Raw genomic sequence first — 17,317 nt, forward strand, 5'->3', positions numbered from 1 at the left:
CTGTATGTTACTTCCCGTGGATGCAGGCGGAAGAATTTAAAGAGAAAGTTACTTCGTAACCTATGAAGGATGCTCCTTAGAGACTTCATCACAGGTCTTCTTACATTGCAAAGTGTAAGGAGATTAGCGCTGACAGCACTAACCTTAAGAACGTAATGAAGCCGTCACCAGAAACAGAGAAATAACAGTTTCTTTGCCAACAGCAACTCTTTCTCTTCTTGCAGTGGTTTCAGACTTTTTCAGGGATCTGCTAATGGAAATTCATCTTCCTTTGGGACTCACCTGTCAACTGCATAACTGAGAGTTTGGTTGCAATTTCCATGCCTGCCCCTTCAGCCTTTGTAGCATATGCTTATAACTGGACACTGATGACCCATGCACAAAGTTCCTGTAGCTTTTGAGCCACTGTTTTGGAAACTCACCACTCTTATTATACTTGGAACATAAGTTGTTGGGGAGGGAGGGAAGTAACTGAATTTTCTTGAAGGCTTTTAAGATCCAGGAATTCCCTGCAAATAACCTTGTAAACTATAAAAAGTACACCTTCTGGTACAGACTTCAGTGTTTAATGCTTCCTCTCTAAAACATGCCATGAGAATTTAGCAGTACTATATGCATAAGCCTGTCAAAAGAGTGGTTGTCTGGTGACAGGTACCATTCTACTGATTCCTTAAAATAACTGTGTGCCAAAATGTGTCTTCGTGCATAGGTTACGTATATGTAACTGAGTAGAATTCTGGTGCTTACAACCCAAAATCTTCTTGCCACCTATTTGGTGTGCTTTTGAGGTTGCTTTGCAGTGTAGGCATCAAAGATAATTTGCAGAAAGAATAATTTAGCCTCGCTTGCACATAACGCTAAGGCAAACCAAGAACAAGCAAGTGGGTACCTAGAAGTTTGCGGCCACTTTGCTCCTCTTCTGGCCTTGTTGCTACCATGCTATACAGAGCTGAGTCGTGTTTGGACAAGTATTATATGTGAACCTTGTTTGTCTCCTTCAACTGCAAGTGGTAATCCAAGAACAAACCTTGGTTATAGTCCATACTATCACAGGCCCAAGTTTACACATAACCAAGCCAAACCTTGGCTTAGGTCTGGGTGGGTAGTGCAGTGACCACAGGACTAGAGGAGGAGTGTAGAAACTGTGATTTTCACACTGGTTTTCAGCATACTTGTTTGTTCTTGCTGAGTCATAGGTCGGCTTAGAATTATGAATATTATGGACCATTGTATAGTCTCAGTAAAATGGGCTGTAATATGGAATGTAAATTTTGGTTCATTTAAGGAATTAACTAGGAGGCTGGCTTCTAAGGAAGGGTTGGAACACAGTAACTTGGAAACTCAAGTATTAGGTAGGTAAAGTGACCCCCAGTGGCGTAGCGTGGGGGGTGCCAGGGGTGCCAGCCGCACCGGGCGCAACTTCGGGGGGGGCGCGCTCGCTGCCTCCGGAATCGCCAAAGAGCCTCGGGCGCAGGCTGTAGCTGGCAGCGGCTCTCAGCGCTCGCCGCGGTCCCCGCGCGTCAGGGCCACGGAGGGCGCGCCAGGCAGCCCCTCCTCACCGACGGGCAGCGTTCGCCTGCGAGGCTCGGCCAGCGCGCTGGGCTGGCCGCGTGGAGTCGCCAAGGAGCCGCCGCCGCCTGCCATGCCGCCCTGGCTGCTTCAACCGCGTCCGACAGCCGGCTCGAGGCTGGGTCTCCCGACGGGGCGCTGCGGGCGGAGGCTCCGGCACCAAGCGCCACGCCGCCCAGACTCGGGTCGCTGTCTGGATGCGCGCAGCCCGCCAAACGCGCCATTGGCGGCGCTCTAGTGCCTGCGCGCCAAGACCGCCCACCCGCCCCGACGGGGCCCCCCCACCCGCGCCGGAGGCCGGCCTCCTCCCAGTCGCGAGGCTTTCCTGCGCTTCTCCTCTGGCAGGATCCGGATTACTGTCTGGGGTATGGGCTGCCTCCTGGGGCGAAGCTGGATTCCCCCTAAGGGCAAAGGACCTTTTGCTTGAGGGAGGGGGGAGGGAGGGGAGCCCTGGATCGCCCTCTGTTTCTGTCTTGCAAGAAACAAGGAAACAGGAGGAAACATTGTATCCGCTGTTGCTACATTTTGCAGCGCGCTTCTTCCCCGCTTTCTGCTCTCGGTTTCTTGCGCTCTCCTGGCGGATCGCGCGCTCCAGACACGGGGCTGCTGCTTCCTGACTTCGGATTGGCTGCCTCTCACCTTGGACGATGCCCATTGGTCAGCGATGGTTCTTTGAGAAATCCTGATGTTTCATTGAGGGGTTTCGGGACTCCATTGAAGGGTTTACAAGCCTCTTCGCTGCAGATCACTAGGAGGGGAGTTTATAGGTGGAGGGGCCCACTCTGGCTCGTCGTCCTGCGTGGGTGAATGGGATTTGGGGTGTTTGGATGGCCTCTTAGTCCCGGCTCTACCAACAGCTCGAGGGGTGAAAGCAGTGGCGTAGCGTGGGGGGTGCAGGGGGGGGCCGGCCACACCGGGCGCAACATCTGGGGGTTAGGGTTAGGGGCGCAAATCCACTGGTTAGGGGGCGCAAATTACTTGCCTTGCCCCGGGTGCTGACAACCCACGCTACGCCACTGGTGACCCCTGACCATTAGGTCCTGTCGTGGCCAACTCTGGGGTTGCGGCGCTCATCTCGCTTTATTGGCCGAGGGAGCCGGCGTACAGCTTCCAGGTCATGTGGCCAGTATGACTAAGCTGCTTCTGGCAAACCAGAGCAGCGCATGGAAACACTGTTTACCTTCCCGCCAGAGTGGTACCTATTTATCTACTTGCACTTTGACGTGCTTTCGAACTGCTAGGTTGGCAGGAGCAGGGACTGAACAACGGGAGCTCACCCCATCGTGGGGATTCGAACTACCGACCTTCCAATTGGCAAGTCCTAGGCTGTTTTGGTTTAACCCACAGCGCCACTCGCGTCCCTTCAAGTATTAGGTACCCTAATATAAAAAGAGAATCAGGTATAGTTAGGCTACTGGAGTGGCTATAAAGAACACGACACCTTTACGCCATCTTCCAAGGGCAAACCTAGATAAAGTATTTTGTGCATTGAGCTCTTTTTTGATAAGCAAATTTATATAATATAATAGAGAAATTCCCCAAAGATCTTGGACTAGGGTAGCACCATAACCAATTACAGTCGGCAGTATATAAATATTATTTTTTTAAGATGAAGGGGTTTGCACACCCATCCTAAGGGGGGTAGCTGCCATCCTATAACAATATTACAGTAAGTTTCTGAAAAATAAGATGGTACTTTCATGGGGGGGGGATAGTCTGAAGTGTGCTAAACATTTTTCAAAAAGATAAAATAAGAAGTGTAGCCCCCTAAAAGAAAACAACACAGCAAGCTATGTGGAACAAGAAGCTGCCCTGGAGGATAATGCCATATTCCAGTAATAGTATACTCAAATGAAGTACAGTAAGAGTCTAAAAAATAAAAGTTTCAGCCTTCTAGGGAATTCAAAAAGTCTATTATTGGATATGTCTAGATTTTTCTGCCCTCTGGTGGCAGCACCACAAGCATACTTGCATGTTTAAAAATATAAAAGGAAAAAAGCCGTATTTATTTACTTTAGTTCTTAGTCAACTCAGCCTTCAGGAGGGGTCAAAACCAGTAAGAATAGGCTGAAAAGCAAATATAAGAGACACTGTCAAATTTATAAATCTAGTTAAACATCTTAAATTACACACTAGCAGCCTGCTCTCAGTTTACCTCTAATGTACTCCCAAACTGCCTTAAGTAGAAGTCTTGCAATGTTTCCAGATGATGAACTGCAAAGGAGAATAAGTTCCATGATTACTTTTTAATAATAAACTACTAAATATTTACTAGCATGGAAAACATTCAATAGCATATCACTGTCCGTTCATGTGGGGCTGATCCAGATGCTTCAGCGTCAAAATCAAAATGCCCACAATTGGGCAGGAATACATGTGTGGTCCCTTTCAAGACCACTGCCAAAAGAGAGGAAAGGCATGACCAAGAAAAGAGCAGGTGCAGATTTGCATAAAATATGCTCATGCAAATTGATATGTACAGATTGAAATTTAGAAATAATGACTGAAAATTAAGTGGAAATATGGGGGAAGACAGTAGGGAAGGCTGTGTCCAGATGAGCTCAGTCTGTTGTCGAGGTATCAAATGTTGATGGCCAGCTTCAAGGCCGACTGTCTCTCTTCTTATGGTGCTTTATTTTTAAACCAGGCTTGGGCTTCATATAGAAAATGCCATGAAAAAGAGGACTATCCTCCTGGCAGCCCTCCAAACAGAGGACTGTGTTCGGTGGAATGGGGCATCACTCTACCTGCAAACCAGAGTCAAGTGAGTGGCAAGCCTGAGCTCTGGCCCCATTGCCATGGCAGCACAAAGTCAAGGTGGTTCAGCAAGAAGCTAAGGAACTCTCCAAAAGATTGTGCTTGTTTGATATGGCAAGTGTGGGTGTGAGCCAAAGAAAGACACTGCTCAGGGCTTTGCTTCTGGGAGACAAGGCAGAGCAGGAGCAGGAGCAGGAAGATCTGGGTGCTTTTTCCTTCCATTCTTGGGGCCAAAGGAAGGAGAACCCAGGAGGGACAAAGAGGGAGGCAGGAGCTACAGCTAGAGCAGCTGAGGAACACTAAGAGTCTCCACTAGATCACATGTACCAAACAGCCAGAAGCTAATTGCAAGTTACCTTTCTGAGTTTGCTGTAAGCAGGGAATATATATTTAACAGACCGCAACGCAATACAAGAAGCTGGTGTGGTCTTTGTGGTGGTGTTAGGGCTGGTTTCAAAGAGTTGCAACACTCAGCCTGTTTTACTATAAAAACCTTCTAAGGGAAAATAAACCATTAACAACCCCAATCAAATCAGATCACCCGCATTAGGAAGAATTTGGGGGTAGTTCAGAAGTTTGAAACTGTTCTGTATGGTGCAGACCTAGCTGCTCTTCCAGCTGGATGTAGCACCCAGTGCTGCAGCGGACCTTTACTTTTTTACCTTTAAGTTCCTGCTGCTGCTTCTGGAGTGCAGTTTGTGTGAAGATTAGAGCCTGTGCAGAACAGTGGTTGGAGCATTGACTAGGGACTGGTATACCAGGGTTCAAATCCCCACTCCTTTCCATGTCGTTTCCTGCAGATAATGTGCTTAAGGCAAGGATATAGGCAGGGGTGCTGACTTGGGGCCCAGGTTATGGGTGCCCAATGGCACCTGTGACAACGGCAGTGCTTCTGAGGCCTCACGGGGTCTCAGAGGTCACATCTGAAGCCTTGCAAGACCTCCAACGCAACTGGAAGGGCCTCCAACATAGTCTGGGAGGTCGCGTCAGTGCTCTGATGCAACTTCCAGTAGAAACCGGAAGTTGTGTCGGAGCTCTGTATTGTGAGTGCCCTGGCACCCAGGGCCCCCCTAGACCTGGCGCCTGTGGATAGAGGGATAGAGGCATTTTTCTTTGCCCACAACTTCCTCCTTGCTGACATTGTTGGAAGTGGAGTCTTCAGTAGGGCATGGAGAGAAGGCGGGAAGGGATCTGCTGATTGTTAAAATGGTCTCCTGCCCTGCCTAATATTTAAACACCACCCACCGGCCTGGGGGGAGGGAAGCTGAGTTGCTTCACAACTGACTGCTGTGTCCTTGCTACAAGAGATCTATCTGCAGAGGCCTGTCTTGTCATGTGCATTACCATCAAATAAAGACAAGTGTGCACTCCGATTCACATAGCAAGATCCTTAGGCTTGCTGCACTAACAGATATGTTTTGAAGAAGGGATTTTGCCAACTGCTGTAGCTACACAAACCATTTCTGGATTGTATTGCTATTCCAGGAAAATAGTCCAGGTAATTTAAAAGCCATAGAATTAAAATATCATCAAACCCATTTTTCAATAATAGCTACTATCTTCCTTGTTCTTTCTTTTAGAACTTGAGCCACATCTTTTGCATCTTTTTCACCTTTTCTTTAGCCTTTAATTCTGAAAACAATTATTATTTTTAAAAACCTTTAATGTAGACTTCAGCCCTTTTTGAACTCTGGTATATATAATAACAACAAAAGAGAGCTCTTTATCCTGATCTGCACTTTAATTACAATATTGAACCATAGAGTCTAACCAGATGCATGTCCTTAAATGCCTAACTCTTAAAGTATAATTAGAGGTACTGCCATTTCCACACATGTCTGAGGCTTCCATAGTGGTGAATGTATAAAGTGGGAGAGGAAAGCAAGCTCCATTCTCCAAATGGCAGAAGTCACTGCATTTGTTAATATTGTAATGCATCAAATTCAAGCTGTAAAAAGCCATGTTTGTTCCATTTACACAGTTCACTGGCATTCAGCAGGCATGGGAATAATGTGTAGATTTGCTCTAAGTCAGTGTTTCCCAACCACTGTTCCGCGGCACACTAGTGTGCCGCGAGATGTTGCCTGGTGTGCCGCGAGATGTTGCCTGGAGGGAGGCGGGCGAGTCGGGCGGCGAGAGGCGGGGCGGCGGTGGCGAGGAGAGGCCGCCCAGCGCGGGGCTCTCGCCGTCTGCCTGCCTGGCTGCCTGCGAGCTCGGCGGGCAGCGCCTCCGTCCGCAGCGCCCGCTTCGCGGCTCTCATTCCCTGCCCCTGCCAAAGCTCACCCAGCCAAGCCGCGCTCTCCTTCCTGCCTCGCTTTGCTGCCTCCTCCCCCCCACCCCCAAAGCTTGGAGGTTCCCCGGCAAGGGGGAGGAAAAAAATTTGAAACTTACACTTTCGTGCGTCCCTCCCGGCGTAACGCTGCGCGCTGATGTCACGGGGCTGTAATGGTGGTGTGCCTCGAGATTTTTTTCATCAAACAAGTGTGCCTTTGCCCAAAAAAGGTTGGGAAACACTGCTCTAAGTTATTAAGAATGCTACTTGACTTCAGGATACCTTGGGTTTTCTCCTTCGTTAACTTACTTGGAATGCCTGGGTCAGGCTTGCAAATAATTATTCACCTGATCACTAGTGATAAGAATGGTACTTAGATGCCCAGTCAGGGAAGTTGTTCTTTTTAAAAACATGCTTTGATTTTTCTTTTACATCACAAATTACTAGTGCTCCAAGTTCAAATGAAACAGTGAAGATATACGGTAAAAACCCCATTTAAGGTAACAACTCTAGGCACTACCAATAGTAAATATTAGTATGTCCTCAAGGCCCAGTTATCCTTTCATGCCACCAGTTTATGTACTAACCACTGTACTGTAGCATACTTTATTACAAAACAACCTATCTTTCATTTATATCTTGAGATGTTCTTAGTCCACCTATGGGAAACACCATTCAGCTCTCTGTAGGCCCACAAAGTGCTAGGGAACCCTGCCCACTTTCCCCTACTGCCCAGATGACTAGCCATTACTGTTCCCATCCTGGTAGGCAGTGTGGCAACAACTATTTTAGCTACATTGGGATTGCTGGGGAATGCACATTAAAGCTTGTGTTCTCTAGCACTGCCAATGCAGCTGGGGAGGGGACAGATTAAAGTGTGGGTGGGCGGGACAGAAGGTTGAAAGAAGATGCTGGTGTTCCATCTCCCCCCCCCCCATTAAGTCCTTCCCCACCGACTGTCAAGCAGCTCCACTTGCCTGTCAAAGTGCTGCATATGGCCCTCAGAGGGGGAAAAAAGGTTGTCCACCTCTGTTCTAGTCCATGAAAATATCTTGGTATTCATCTATTCATTAAAAATATATATCCTGCCCTTCACCACAAAACAGTTGTGGGATGGGTTACAGCAGATAAAATTAAAAGCAATATTGGCCGATGCTGCTCAGTTAAAGGCCTAGTGGAAAAGAAATGCTTTTGACCTCACACCCGAAAGTAATTAACATTGGTGTGATGTAAAAAGGAAGGAAGGAAGGGTCTCCATGAGTGTGTGTCTATAAAGAGAGGAGTCAACAGGATTCCACAAGATTCCTAAGCAAAGCAGCCTAGCATAGAAAAAGGAAAGGAAATAAAATGAGGGAAGTTAGGCAAGGAAGGCATGGCATCAAGGAGTCATTGCTTGAAAATCATGCCAGATGGAAGTGAAGGTTATTAACAGGGGTATTTATTCCTGTGAGAAGCAATTCCTATCCCCTTGCCATACAGATCAAGCATGTCATTGATCCCTAGAAGTTAAGATAACTGTGACAGATCTTCCAAGTAATATCTCATCTAGTTTGGCCTTTAGGTACATAGAAATGCAGTGTGGAGCTGCCTAGATGTCCCTAATCTGTCATTTTCAGGCAACATGCAAAGGGTTGTTTTTGTGTGTGTGTGGGAGCAGGGCTGGAATTTAAGCTGTGTAGGAACTTAACGATTTATCATAGTTTCAAAGTCAAGTGGTTAAAAGCAGAGTGAACAGAAAGAAAAATATTTTCATGAATCTTCCTGGCTTTTCATAGCCAAATTAATGACAATATTGTTAAATGTTTCTATAATCAAATACAGGACACAATTGCAAAGATCTATAAATAAAGAAAGATAATGATGGTGGTCTGAGTACCTTGTCCTACATATTCAGTTTATTGTCTTTCTAGGAGTGCTGTTGCTATTTTTAAGTATCTTAACCATGCTACAAAAATAGTATAATACTTATGTGATCCTTTAAATGGAAACATCTCTGAAGCTACAACTTTTAAACAAACACTTCTTGTGTTTTGTTTTTAACAGAAAACCAAGAGACACAATGGACCGTGCTCTTCTGTTACTGCTGTTTTCCACTCCTGTCTGGAGCCTAATGAATGGAATAGATGCAGAACAAGATTTCAGCTGGCAGTTAAGAAAGGTACCACAGATAGTGAAAGAAAAAACTTTCCTCCTCGACGCTCCTAAATTTGAAGCAAATGCCAAATTGGAGCTGAGTGGAGTGTGTGGGATTGAATGCCAAAGGACTCTCCCGGTGCCACGCCTGCCAGACTTGAAGGAGCTCCTCTCCTATGAGACTGTCTTTGAGAACGGCACACGGACCCTGACTGAGGTGAATGTCTTGGGAGCAGATCTTGACCCAGTGGCAAACACTACCACCAAGGTGCGCTCCAGGAGAAAGAGGCAGGTCTACGGCACTGACAGCAGGTTCAGCATTTCAGACACGCGCTTCCTGACCAACTTCCCTTTCAACACCGCTGTAAAGATCTCCACAGGCTGCAGCGGCATCCTGATATCACCAAAGCACGTCCTCACTGCTGCTCACTGTGTGCACGATGGCACAGATTACATCAAAGGCAGCAAGAAGCTGAGGGTGGGGTTGCTGAGGCTGAAATCCAAAGGGGACGGCAAGAGACGCAGGGGAGCCAGGAGGAGCAAGAGGGAAGTGTCAGAGGTCGAGGACCACCACACTGATGTCAAACAGCTGGAACAAGGTCCCAGCAAGAGATCTGGCAGGAAACAAAAGGCATCTGGGTTGAATGAGAGGAAATCTGAGCGTAAGCCTTCCTTCCAGTGGACCAGAGTTAAAAGCACACAGATCCCCAAAGGATGGCTGAGGGGCATAACTGGAGATGTTGCAGTGGATTACGACTACGCAGTCCTGGAGCTCAAGCGTCCTCACAAGAAGAAATACATGGAGCTGGGCATTAGCCCAGCTAGCAAAACAATGCCTGGAAGCATGATCCACTTTTCCGGATATGACGCTGACCGATCTGGCCAACTGGTCTATCGGTTTTGCAGCGTATCTGAGGAATCCAGCGATCTCTTCTACCAGTATTGTGATGCCGAGTCTGGCTCTACGGGATCGGGGATCTACCTTCGCCTTAAAGAGCCCAACAAGAAGAAGTGGAAGCGCAAAATTATTGCCATTTATTCTGGTCACCAGTGGGTGGATGTCAATGGGGAAGAGCAGGATTACAATGTGGCCGTTCGAATTACACCTGCCAAATATGCCCAGATTTGCCTCTGGATACATGGGAACAATGACAATTGTGCACAGGGCTGATGGCAGCCAATGCAAGATCAGCTCTAGTATCTGACAGTGCTATGAAGCGAAGAACCTGCAAAAATAAATGCTGAACGTACAATGACCTGCATCTGACTTTATTTGAACTTGAAACCAGCATTTTTCTGATATGCTGAAAACATTTACACAGCATTTAGCAGAATTTCTTTTCGACTGAGTTGTTTAAATTGACCGTAGATATGACGTGCACTTAAAGCCCCATATTGTATTACTGTATTTATTGTTTTTAAATTGTGGTAAATTCGAGTCATTCATATTATGGAACAGAAACTAATGGCTCTTTCCGTTTGCTTGCATTTTTAAGGAGAAGCGTCTTCTCTTTTAACCAGTACTATTAAACTATGTGATTGTTTTGTTTTCAACTTATTTACTTGTCTCAGGGTTCTGCTCCAGTATGTTTTCTTTTCTTCCTGTTACGCAGGTTGCATGTCCATTATTGTATGGTATCTGCGGGAGAATCCAATTGTGAAACACTGGGATAAGACAAGAAACAAAGCTCTCCCATAACCCCTATTACTGTAGACAATACCTCTTCACATTGAAATGCCTCTGCCAAGTTGGCCTAGTTTAGATCATATGCAAAACCCACAAATTCCTTTTCCTTGAATTCTAAAATAGCAAAGTGGAACTTAATGAATGTAGCATGTCTTCTGTTTGTGGTGGGAAAGGAACCATATGAATACAGTTTAATGCCTGTAAATTTAGTTTTAGAAGATATGCAAAAGTGAGATTATTAGATGTGTATTTGTTTTAACCTGTCACTATTTTGAACAAATCACTGCCTTAAAAATATAATCATCAGCATCAAGTGATGTTACTTTTGACAAGAGGCAACAATGACAACTACTAATTCAAGTTTGAAAACAATGGTTAAAAAGAGCTAAACATACCAAAGATGAATAAGGTTGTCTTAAAAAATGGGATTATAGGCCCAAGAGGCCATATGCACTTGAGAGTGAGGGCAGCCCCAATTCACCTTACTAGAGAGTAGGGCAGCTCTCTTTTCTTCAATACAAAACTCTGGCCCATTCATTGAAGTGAATGGGGAAGCCTTTACAACAAGGCCAAAACACATAGTTGAGATGACTATTGAATTGGGACTATCCAACAGACTATCTTTTCCTCAGATGGGTTTGTGGGTTGGGTAGTTGTGTTAATTCTCAGCATCAAGAATTACCAAAAGCAGATAATTGTTTGCTGAGTCATGTTTCAACCTTTTGGAAAATGTAGGTTAAATTCTTATGTAAATACATTAGGTGACTTATATAGCAATAAACCAACTGGGTTCATGTTCATTTCTGAACCTCGACTTTTACTAGAAAAGTATTTAACATGAGCTTAAGTATTGCAAATTTACACATTTCAGTAGCTTTTTAAAAATTATATCAGCTGAGCTTCCTGCTTCAAATGTACTAGTGTATGTGAAAGTTCTTTGTGACAAAGCTGGTTGTCAGGATGCTGTTTAATATGTAGCATTAAGATGCATACTCCAGGCCCATATAAGCTTGGTTTTTATTAGCATTAAAGTAATTCAGTTTTTAACTTGTATTGATCAATTTTTTTCCCCACCAGTGTGGAAGAACAAAGATTTTTTAAAAAAATAAATGACATTAAAATATATATTGATGGCCAAAATTTTTACAAATCATCTCTATATTGTGTGAATGAGATATTATTAAAACACCATTTGTGTATATAATTATTTGGGGATACTGTATTAAATTTGGCATTGACTTGCAAATCCATTTTTTAAATCATTTCTATTATTGAAATGTGCATTTGAAAGCATCCCAAACAAAATTAAAATCTGTTATCAAAGTTCACAGCGTTTATATGGAAACATTATCATTTTAAATTAATTTTCCCTGCAGTATTAGGCACTCATTCTTAAAGCAGCAGAGCACACAAAGTGGGAGTTTTAGCTTGGCCACCTGGTGAGAAAAGGAGTTCCTGACTCACAGTTCTATTATATTCTAGAAACAATCATTAAAATATTTTTTTTGGGGGTGGGTGGATTCATGAGGGTAGCAGGGAGGAATTTACCCCACATTTTATGTTTTTTAAAAAGCCCTGATTTCTTTTCTTGCAACACACACAAGCTATCCACATTAGTTGGGTTCACATAATGAAAACAGGAGGGAGAAGAAAATTGCAGAGTAGGGCAAATTGTTGGTAAGATACAAATAAACCTTTAGGCCCCGGGACAGATGGATGGGACCCTCCAAGACACAACAATTCTTTTGGACTGAGATTGTCTGTGTGGTGCATATTGTTGACTGGCCAGAGAATGGGAGATTGACAGAAAAATATCCAAGACTCTCTAGAAGGATGTGTGCGACAGAAAACAGTGCGGCCTTGACATTTGGGGCAGTGTGGGGGTTAAAAAATTGCTAGCCATTTCACTTCGTAGTTTCCCTAATGGACCAGCCACCACTGAGCCAGGGATATGAAACACCTGAGCCCCTGGAGAGTTGTTGCCAGTTAGATAATAATGAGCCAAAGTGGATAAATAGTTTGATCTAGTGGAAGCTATCCTTCTATCCCAGTAAAAATTCAAAAAACCCACGCTGAAAGTCTACATAACATTTCTGATTAGCAACTCAATGCTTTTAATAATTAGTTCTGTGCCAAAAGCAAATTGCCGCTGAGGTTATTAGGAATTGATGCATTACTGACTATGGAGCCATGTTTTCGTCCTGGGCCTCTGTCTACCCTATATTCAGACATCTATTTGAAAGTACAAATCGCTCTCCCACTTTTATCACTGCTTAATTTAAAGACTTATTTCCTGCATAATCTTCTGCAAAAGACAAACTTTCCATTTTAAATATTCAACAATAATAACTTGCTGCAGCACAGCCAACTGTGTATATCAGGATTAAAGGCCGAGTGACGCAAGCTTTCAACATGCAGACAGGCTGAAATCACCGATGCTGCGTGATAATATGTGGCGACGTGGAAGCATTATCTGCATCCTGCACTAAGATAAAGTTCAATTTCCCATACAAGTTTCCTACAAATGCTGGATAAAGTGCAGATAAAGTGCAGAAGGGAAAATGTGAGCTTCCAACTAGGTCAACACAATTCTGCCAACTCGTTTCACCATCATGGATTACTCAAGAGCGGCCCTTCAGATCCCTTTGTCTGGCCCTCAGGACTCTCTCTAGGCCAGGGGTCAGCAAACTTTTTCAGCAGGGGACTGCTCCACTCTCCCTCAGACTTTGTGGGGAGCCGGACTATATTTTTTTTTGGGGGGGGGATGAATTCCTTTGCCCCACAAATAACCCAGAGATGCATTTTAAATATTAGAAGGCAATTGGGCCAGATCCAGCCCCTGGGCCTTAGTTTGCCTACCCATGCTCTATGCCATACTCCCTCACCTGTCCTGCTTGAGTGTTTTTGCCTGAGTGGGAGATCTCTGATAGCGTATCTTGCTTGCTTGAAGGATGGAGATTTGAGGTGGTGGTGCATAAATTAGCCTATTACACCAATGTAAAATTCACACACAGGTCCCACTGTCTGCCCTCCCATTATGCCCAAATCTCACTATAGACGCCACAGATTCAGATATCCAAACAGCTCAAGTTTTCCCACTTCCATATCTCCTTACTTGTTTGTAACTACATTGGTTGGCTGCAGCCATTTCCAGGCAGAAACTACACAGGGATAGAAGGAAAGGGGAAGGGGAGAGAGATCAGACAAATCAGGGAGCAGGAGAGATCTCACCAAATCAGTTTTGCCTTTGTCTCCCTTTTGCTGGTTGGCTGCAGCCATTTCAGGAAGAAACCATAGAGCTGTGATTCTCAAACCTTTCTCTCTGGGCCACACTTTCAGAATAAAAAATATGCTTGCACCACACCGAACGTTTTATTGCTAAGAAATGCCCTGGGAAACAAAAAAGAAACAACTCGCAGCAGTGCTGGATTTATAACAAAGAACACAACTGCTTTATAATGGGGCACCCAGAAAGTATAAAACAATGCAGCCACACGAGAACATGAATTTTTCCCAAAATATAATTATAAATGAGCCTCTTACATATGTAGCTTACGTATGTTTACAAACTCAGTGACAGGTGTGAGCTTGTTTTTGTGAGGTAAGCTCATTAATATTAGGTCTAATTTGAGAGAAACAAAACAACGCATCAATGAAAAGAAGCCTTTCCCTTTTCTGATTTTTCTTATTTGTCAAGAGTTAAAAATACTGTATACAGGTTTACACAGTGTTACTGAAGGCAACTGCATTAGTTTACCGTAGATGAGACTGATGCTTTAGGCTTGAAATATATTCCTTTTTGTGTAGTGGTGGAATGGGGTATGGACACAGACTGCACAGTCTGAAGGTGCCATTCTCTTACTGGTAGATATGCATTTATCCATAGACAAATTTCATTATTATGGTCTAGAGCCTTAACCAGAACATTAAGACTGTCTTAATTCCCTTGAATTAACTGGCAAGGAATTATATTAATCCAAACATGTAAATATGAAAATGCATGTTTAAATACTGTAGATTCAAATAAGAATCTATTTTGACAGGATTTTGTGTCCATTTTAGGCATATTTTTATTGTACATTTTTAATTTTGCAATGAAAGTTTGGTGTGTGTGTGTATAGGAAATATTTTTGATCCAATTATGCAATGATGGGAAGAAGTTCAGGTGCTGGATTTCTGCCTGTCATGTAGCTGTTAAATACACAGTGAAAAGAATGGCAGCCCTCTGACACTAACTGGCCTTTACCTCGCCTGATCCCTTAGAGCTCGCTGCTTTTGGCAGCAGAAAACTAGAGATTTAATGGAACTATAAGGGCATTGATTAAGCATTTTGTATGGGGAAGTAGCAGTACACAGAGAGTCTACTCTGACCTCATAAATGCTTAAAAGGGGCGGCTTTAAACTGGCTAGTTTATTTTTTCTAGATTTACATAAATCTTGTGAAAACTTCTGTACAGAACACGCTTGCCAAAGGCAGCTCTAGATTACTCACCGAAGCCTACTCCACATCTGGATCTGGTTTCTGAGCAGAGGAGTGATTAAAAAAAGAAAGAAACTTTGGCATAAATAATAAAAGAAACTAAACAGGTTCCAGAACAGGCATTAAATGGCTACCCTTCATTTCTATATACTAATAAAATGCCTCAGACTTCAAACCTTTATACTGCTAGGCCCATTGCGCTGTTACTAAACTGTTACTAAAAACATACAGCAGAAAGGAAGAGAACCTCCAATACGACAATAGTTGCAATTCAGAGCACACCATTTATTATGTTGGAACCGTCTTTTGTGGGCATCAGCAGCTCCTTCATAAATTGGAAGGAGAACTCACGAGAAACCATTTGTTTCTACAAACAGAGGCTTGGTTCTCAATGGGAAGCCACATTGTCAGGCCTGCCTCCTGTGCAGTTGGTGCAACAGAGACAGGTAGGGTAGGGTAGTCTGTATCAACAAGAGGTCTCCAAAGTCCTGTTTGGGTATCCTAAATGCCTCGTGCAAAGGTGAAGAGTGACGACAAGCATGCTAGCTCTACCTTCCTTCTCCCCTTATTGCTGTTCCCTTCACCCTCCACAGATTGGAGGTACAACTTCTGCAGTGGGGAGCTTTTTGTAATTGTGTAGGCTCCTTGTGCAATTTAGACCCCTTGAGTGTCCACGTTCTGAAGCCTAAACAAGTGCAGCAGACTCCCTACTTCAGAACGTATCCCTCCTAGTCATGGAGGGTCATTACGGTGGTGGAGGAAGGCAAGCTAGCACACTTGACTTCTCAAACAGGAATTAACCTCTGCAAAGATCAGACAGGAAGTCACTTCCCAGATGGACGCAGTGACTAGGCCACTTCCCAATTGTTTATTGCTTCTCTTGCTGCAACCTTCAGGTAGGGACATGTCCTGGAGCTATCTCACCCCCAGTGCCAAGCAACTTTGCTTCACTTCCAGCTATGCCTTCTGTATGTGAAGCATGGCAAAGATATGGACTGGCTCGGAACAGCTTACAGATCCCACAAGTCTCTTAAATTTTAACATATTTCTTTCACCCGTTGTGCAATACTGAGATTTAGTCGGCTACCCTGCCCTGAAGGTCTCATACGAAAGAATCTCAGGGTTGTATGTGCAGAGGTGAAATGACTGCACGCCACTGAGGGAACCGTCACATTCCCCCTAAATCCACCTCTGATTGTATGGTTATGGTGACTGTTCCCTAGTTTCATTCTCTGGTTAGTCCAGTCAAATAAATCCCAGTCTTGTTAAAGCATCATTTTTTTGCACAAAAGGGAAGAAAGGATGAAACTTGCAAGCCCACAAGGCTCTCCCTGTCACCAAACCATGGTTTGGTAATCTCGGAAAGCATTACATCTGTACCAAGTCAGTGAAAGCAACTCAGATGGCAGTAGATTGAAGTACTCATCCCAAAGTGGAAAAGCCAGCCTTTAATTTTAACATACAAGGTGGAGACAACATTGTAGGCACGTGACAAGTGGCTAAGTCTAAGTGGGCCCTGCGTCTGCCCCTCTAACCACATCAGTTATAGGCTGCTTTGGACTGAAAATGACATGGCTTTCTAACAGCTGGGTGCAGCCATGTACTTTGCTTGTGTCAAGACCACAGTGGACAGCTCTTCTTAGCAGCTGCAAACTGGCAAGGCGACATCTGCAGAACCCGGGGCCAAATTCATTTTGGAGTCTGCTTTTTGGGCTATATTTGGAGGCTAACTTTTCTGCTAGAGTCTGGAACTATCCATGGACATCCTGAGAGACAATGTAATTTCAAAAAGAATATGTTAAGTGATACAACTGAAGAACACAGGCATAATTCAGAAAGCAAGGATCTGTTGATAGTTTTATAGCAGCATGATCCTTTTCCTATGATCTGAACCCTATATAGATTCAGAAAGTACTTTCAAGGAATATGCCTCAGTAATTAAGCTTTGTTCATAAACAATGTTATTTACCACCCCCTATTTATTTCTTAAAAATAGATAGTATGGTTGGTACTCACCTAAAGGGTAAATTTCTGCTGCAGTCGTCGGATATCAAAGTTTCATAACCCACAGCCTCCCAGAATACCAGGGAGACGATAAGACTACACAGTGCCGGGGAAGATGTTCAGAAGCAATTATGTCAACTTCCCATCTCATCTCAATGTCCTACAGTGAGACCAGGCTTAGACAGCATCACTGCTTTCTCTGCTGGAAAATCCCCAGAGCAGGGCCAGTCCAAGACATTTTGACACCTGAAGCAAACCACAAAATGGTGCCTCCATCCCCACCAGGGGAGAAGAGGTGAGTGAAATTCTACATCAGGAACAAGGTGAGGAATAAAGATTGGATCTGCTACCCCTGAGGATCCTGTAGCCTGAGGCTGTCACTTCACCTTGCCTCATGGGTAGACCAGCCCTGCCC

At 44.3% G+C, this 17,317-nt stretch overlaps 1 protein-coding gene and 2 long non-coding RNA genes across 7 annotated transcripts in view; 2 read left to right on the plus strand and 1 right to left on the minus strand.

The window, feature by feature from the left end:
- Window positions 1–11,539, plus strand: part of PRSS35 (serine protease 35) — a 167,217-nt gene extending 155,678 nt beyond the window's left edge. For 3 of the 5 annotated variants that reach the window (XM_081187373.1, XM_081187374.1, XM_081187370.1), the window contains one exon: window positions 8,642–11,539. In XM_081187373.1, the coding sequence (XP_081043499.1) occupies window positions 8,658–9,902 (1,245 nt within the window). In that variant the 5' untranslated portion in view covers window positions 8,642–8,657 and the 3' untranslated portion in view covers window positions 9,903–11,539. Of the gene's footprint in view, window positions 1–8,639 lie in introns of all 5 variants that reach the window. The other 2 variants (XM_081187371.1, XM_081187372.1) reach the window with 1 other exon arrangement.
- LOC308583449 overlaps window positions 1–17,317 on the plus strand; it is a 193,056-nt gene that overhangs the window by 14,843 nt on the left and 160,896 nt on the right. The window lies entirely within an intron of this gene.
- LOC308583436 lies at window positions 3,201–10,372 on the minus strand. Its single transcript, XR_014006213.1, has 3 exons — window positions 10,295–10,372; window positions 3,725–3,783; window positions 3,201–3,636 (listed from the first exon to the last, which is right to left on the minus strand). It is a non-coding gene; the product is annotated as an uncharacterized lncRNA (long non-coding RNA).

Source organism: Podarcis bocagei (genome assembly GCF_964188305.1).
Source record: "Podarcis bocagei genome assembly, chromosome: 3".
Lineage (NCBI taxonomy): Eukaryota > Metazoa > Chordata > Lepidosauria > Squamata > Lacertidae > Podarcis > Podarcis bocagei.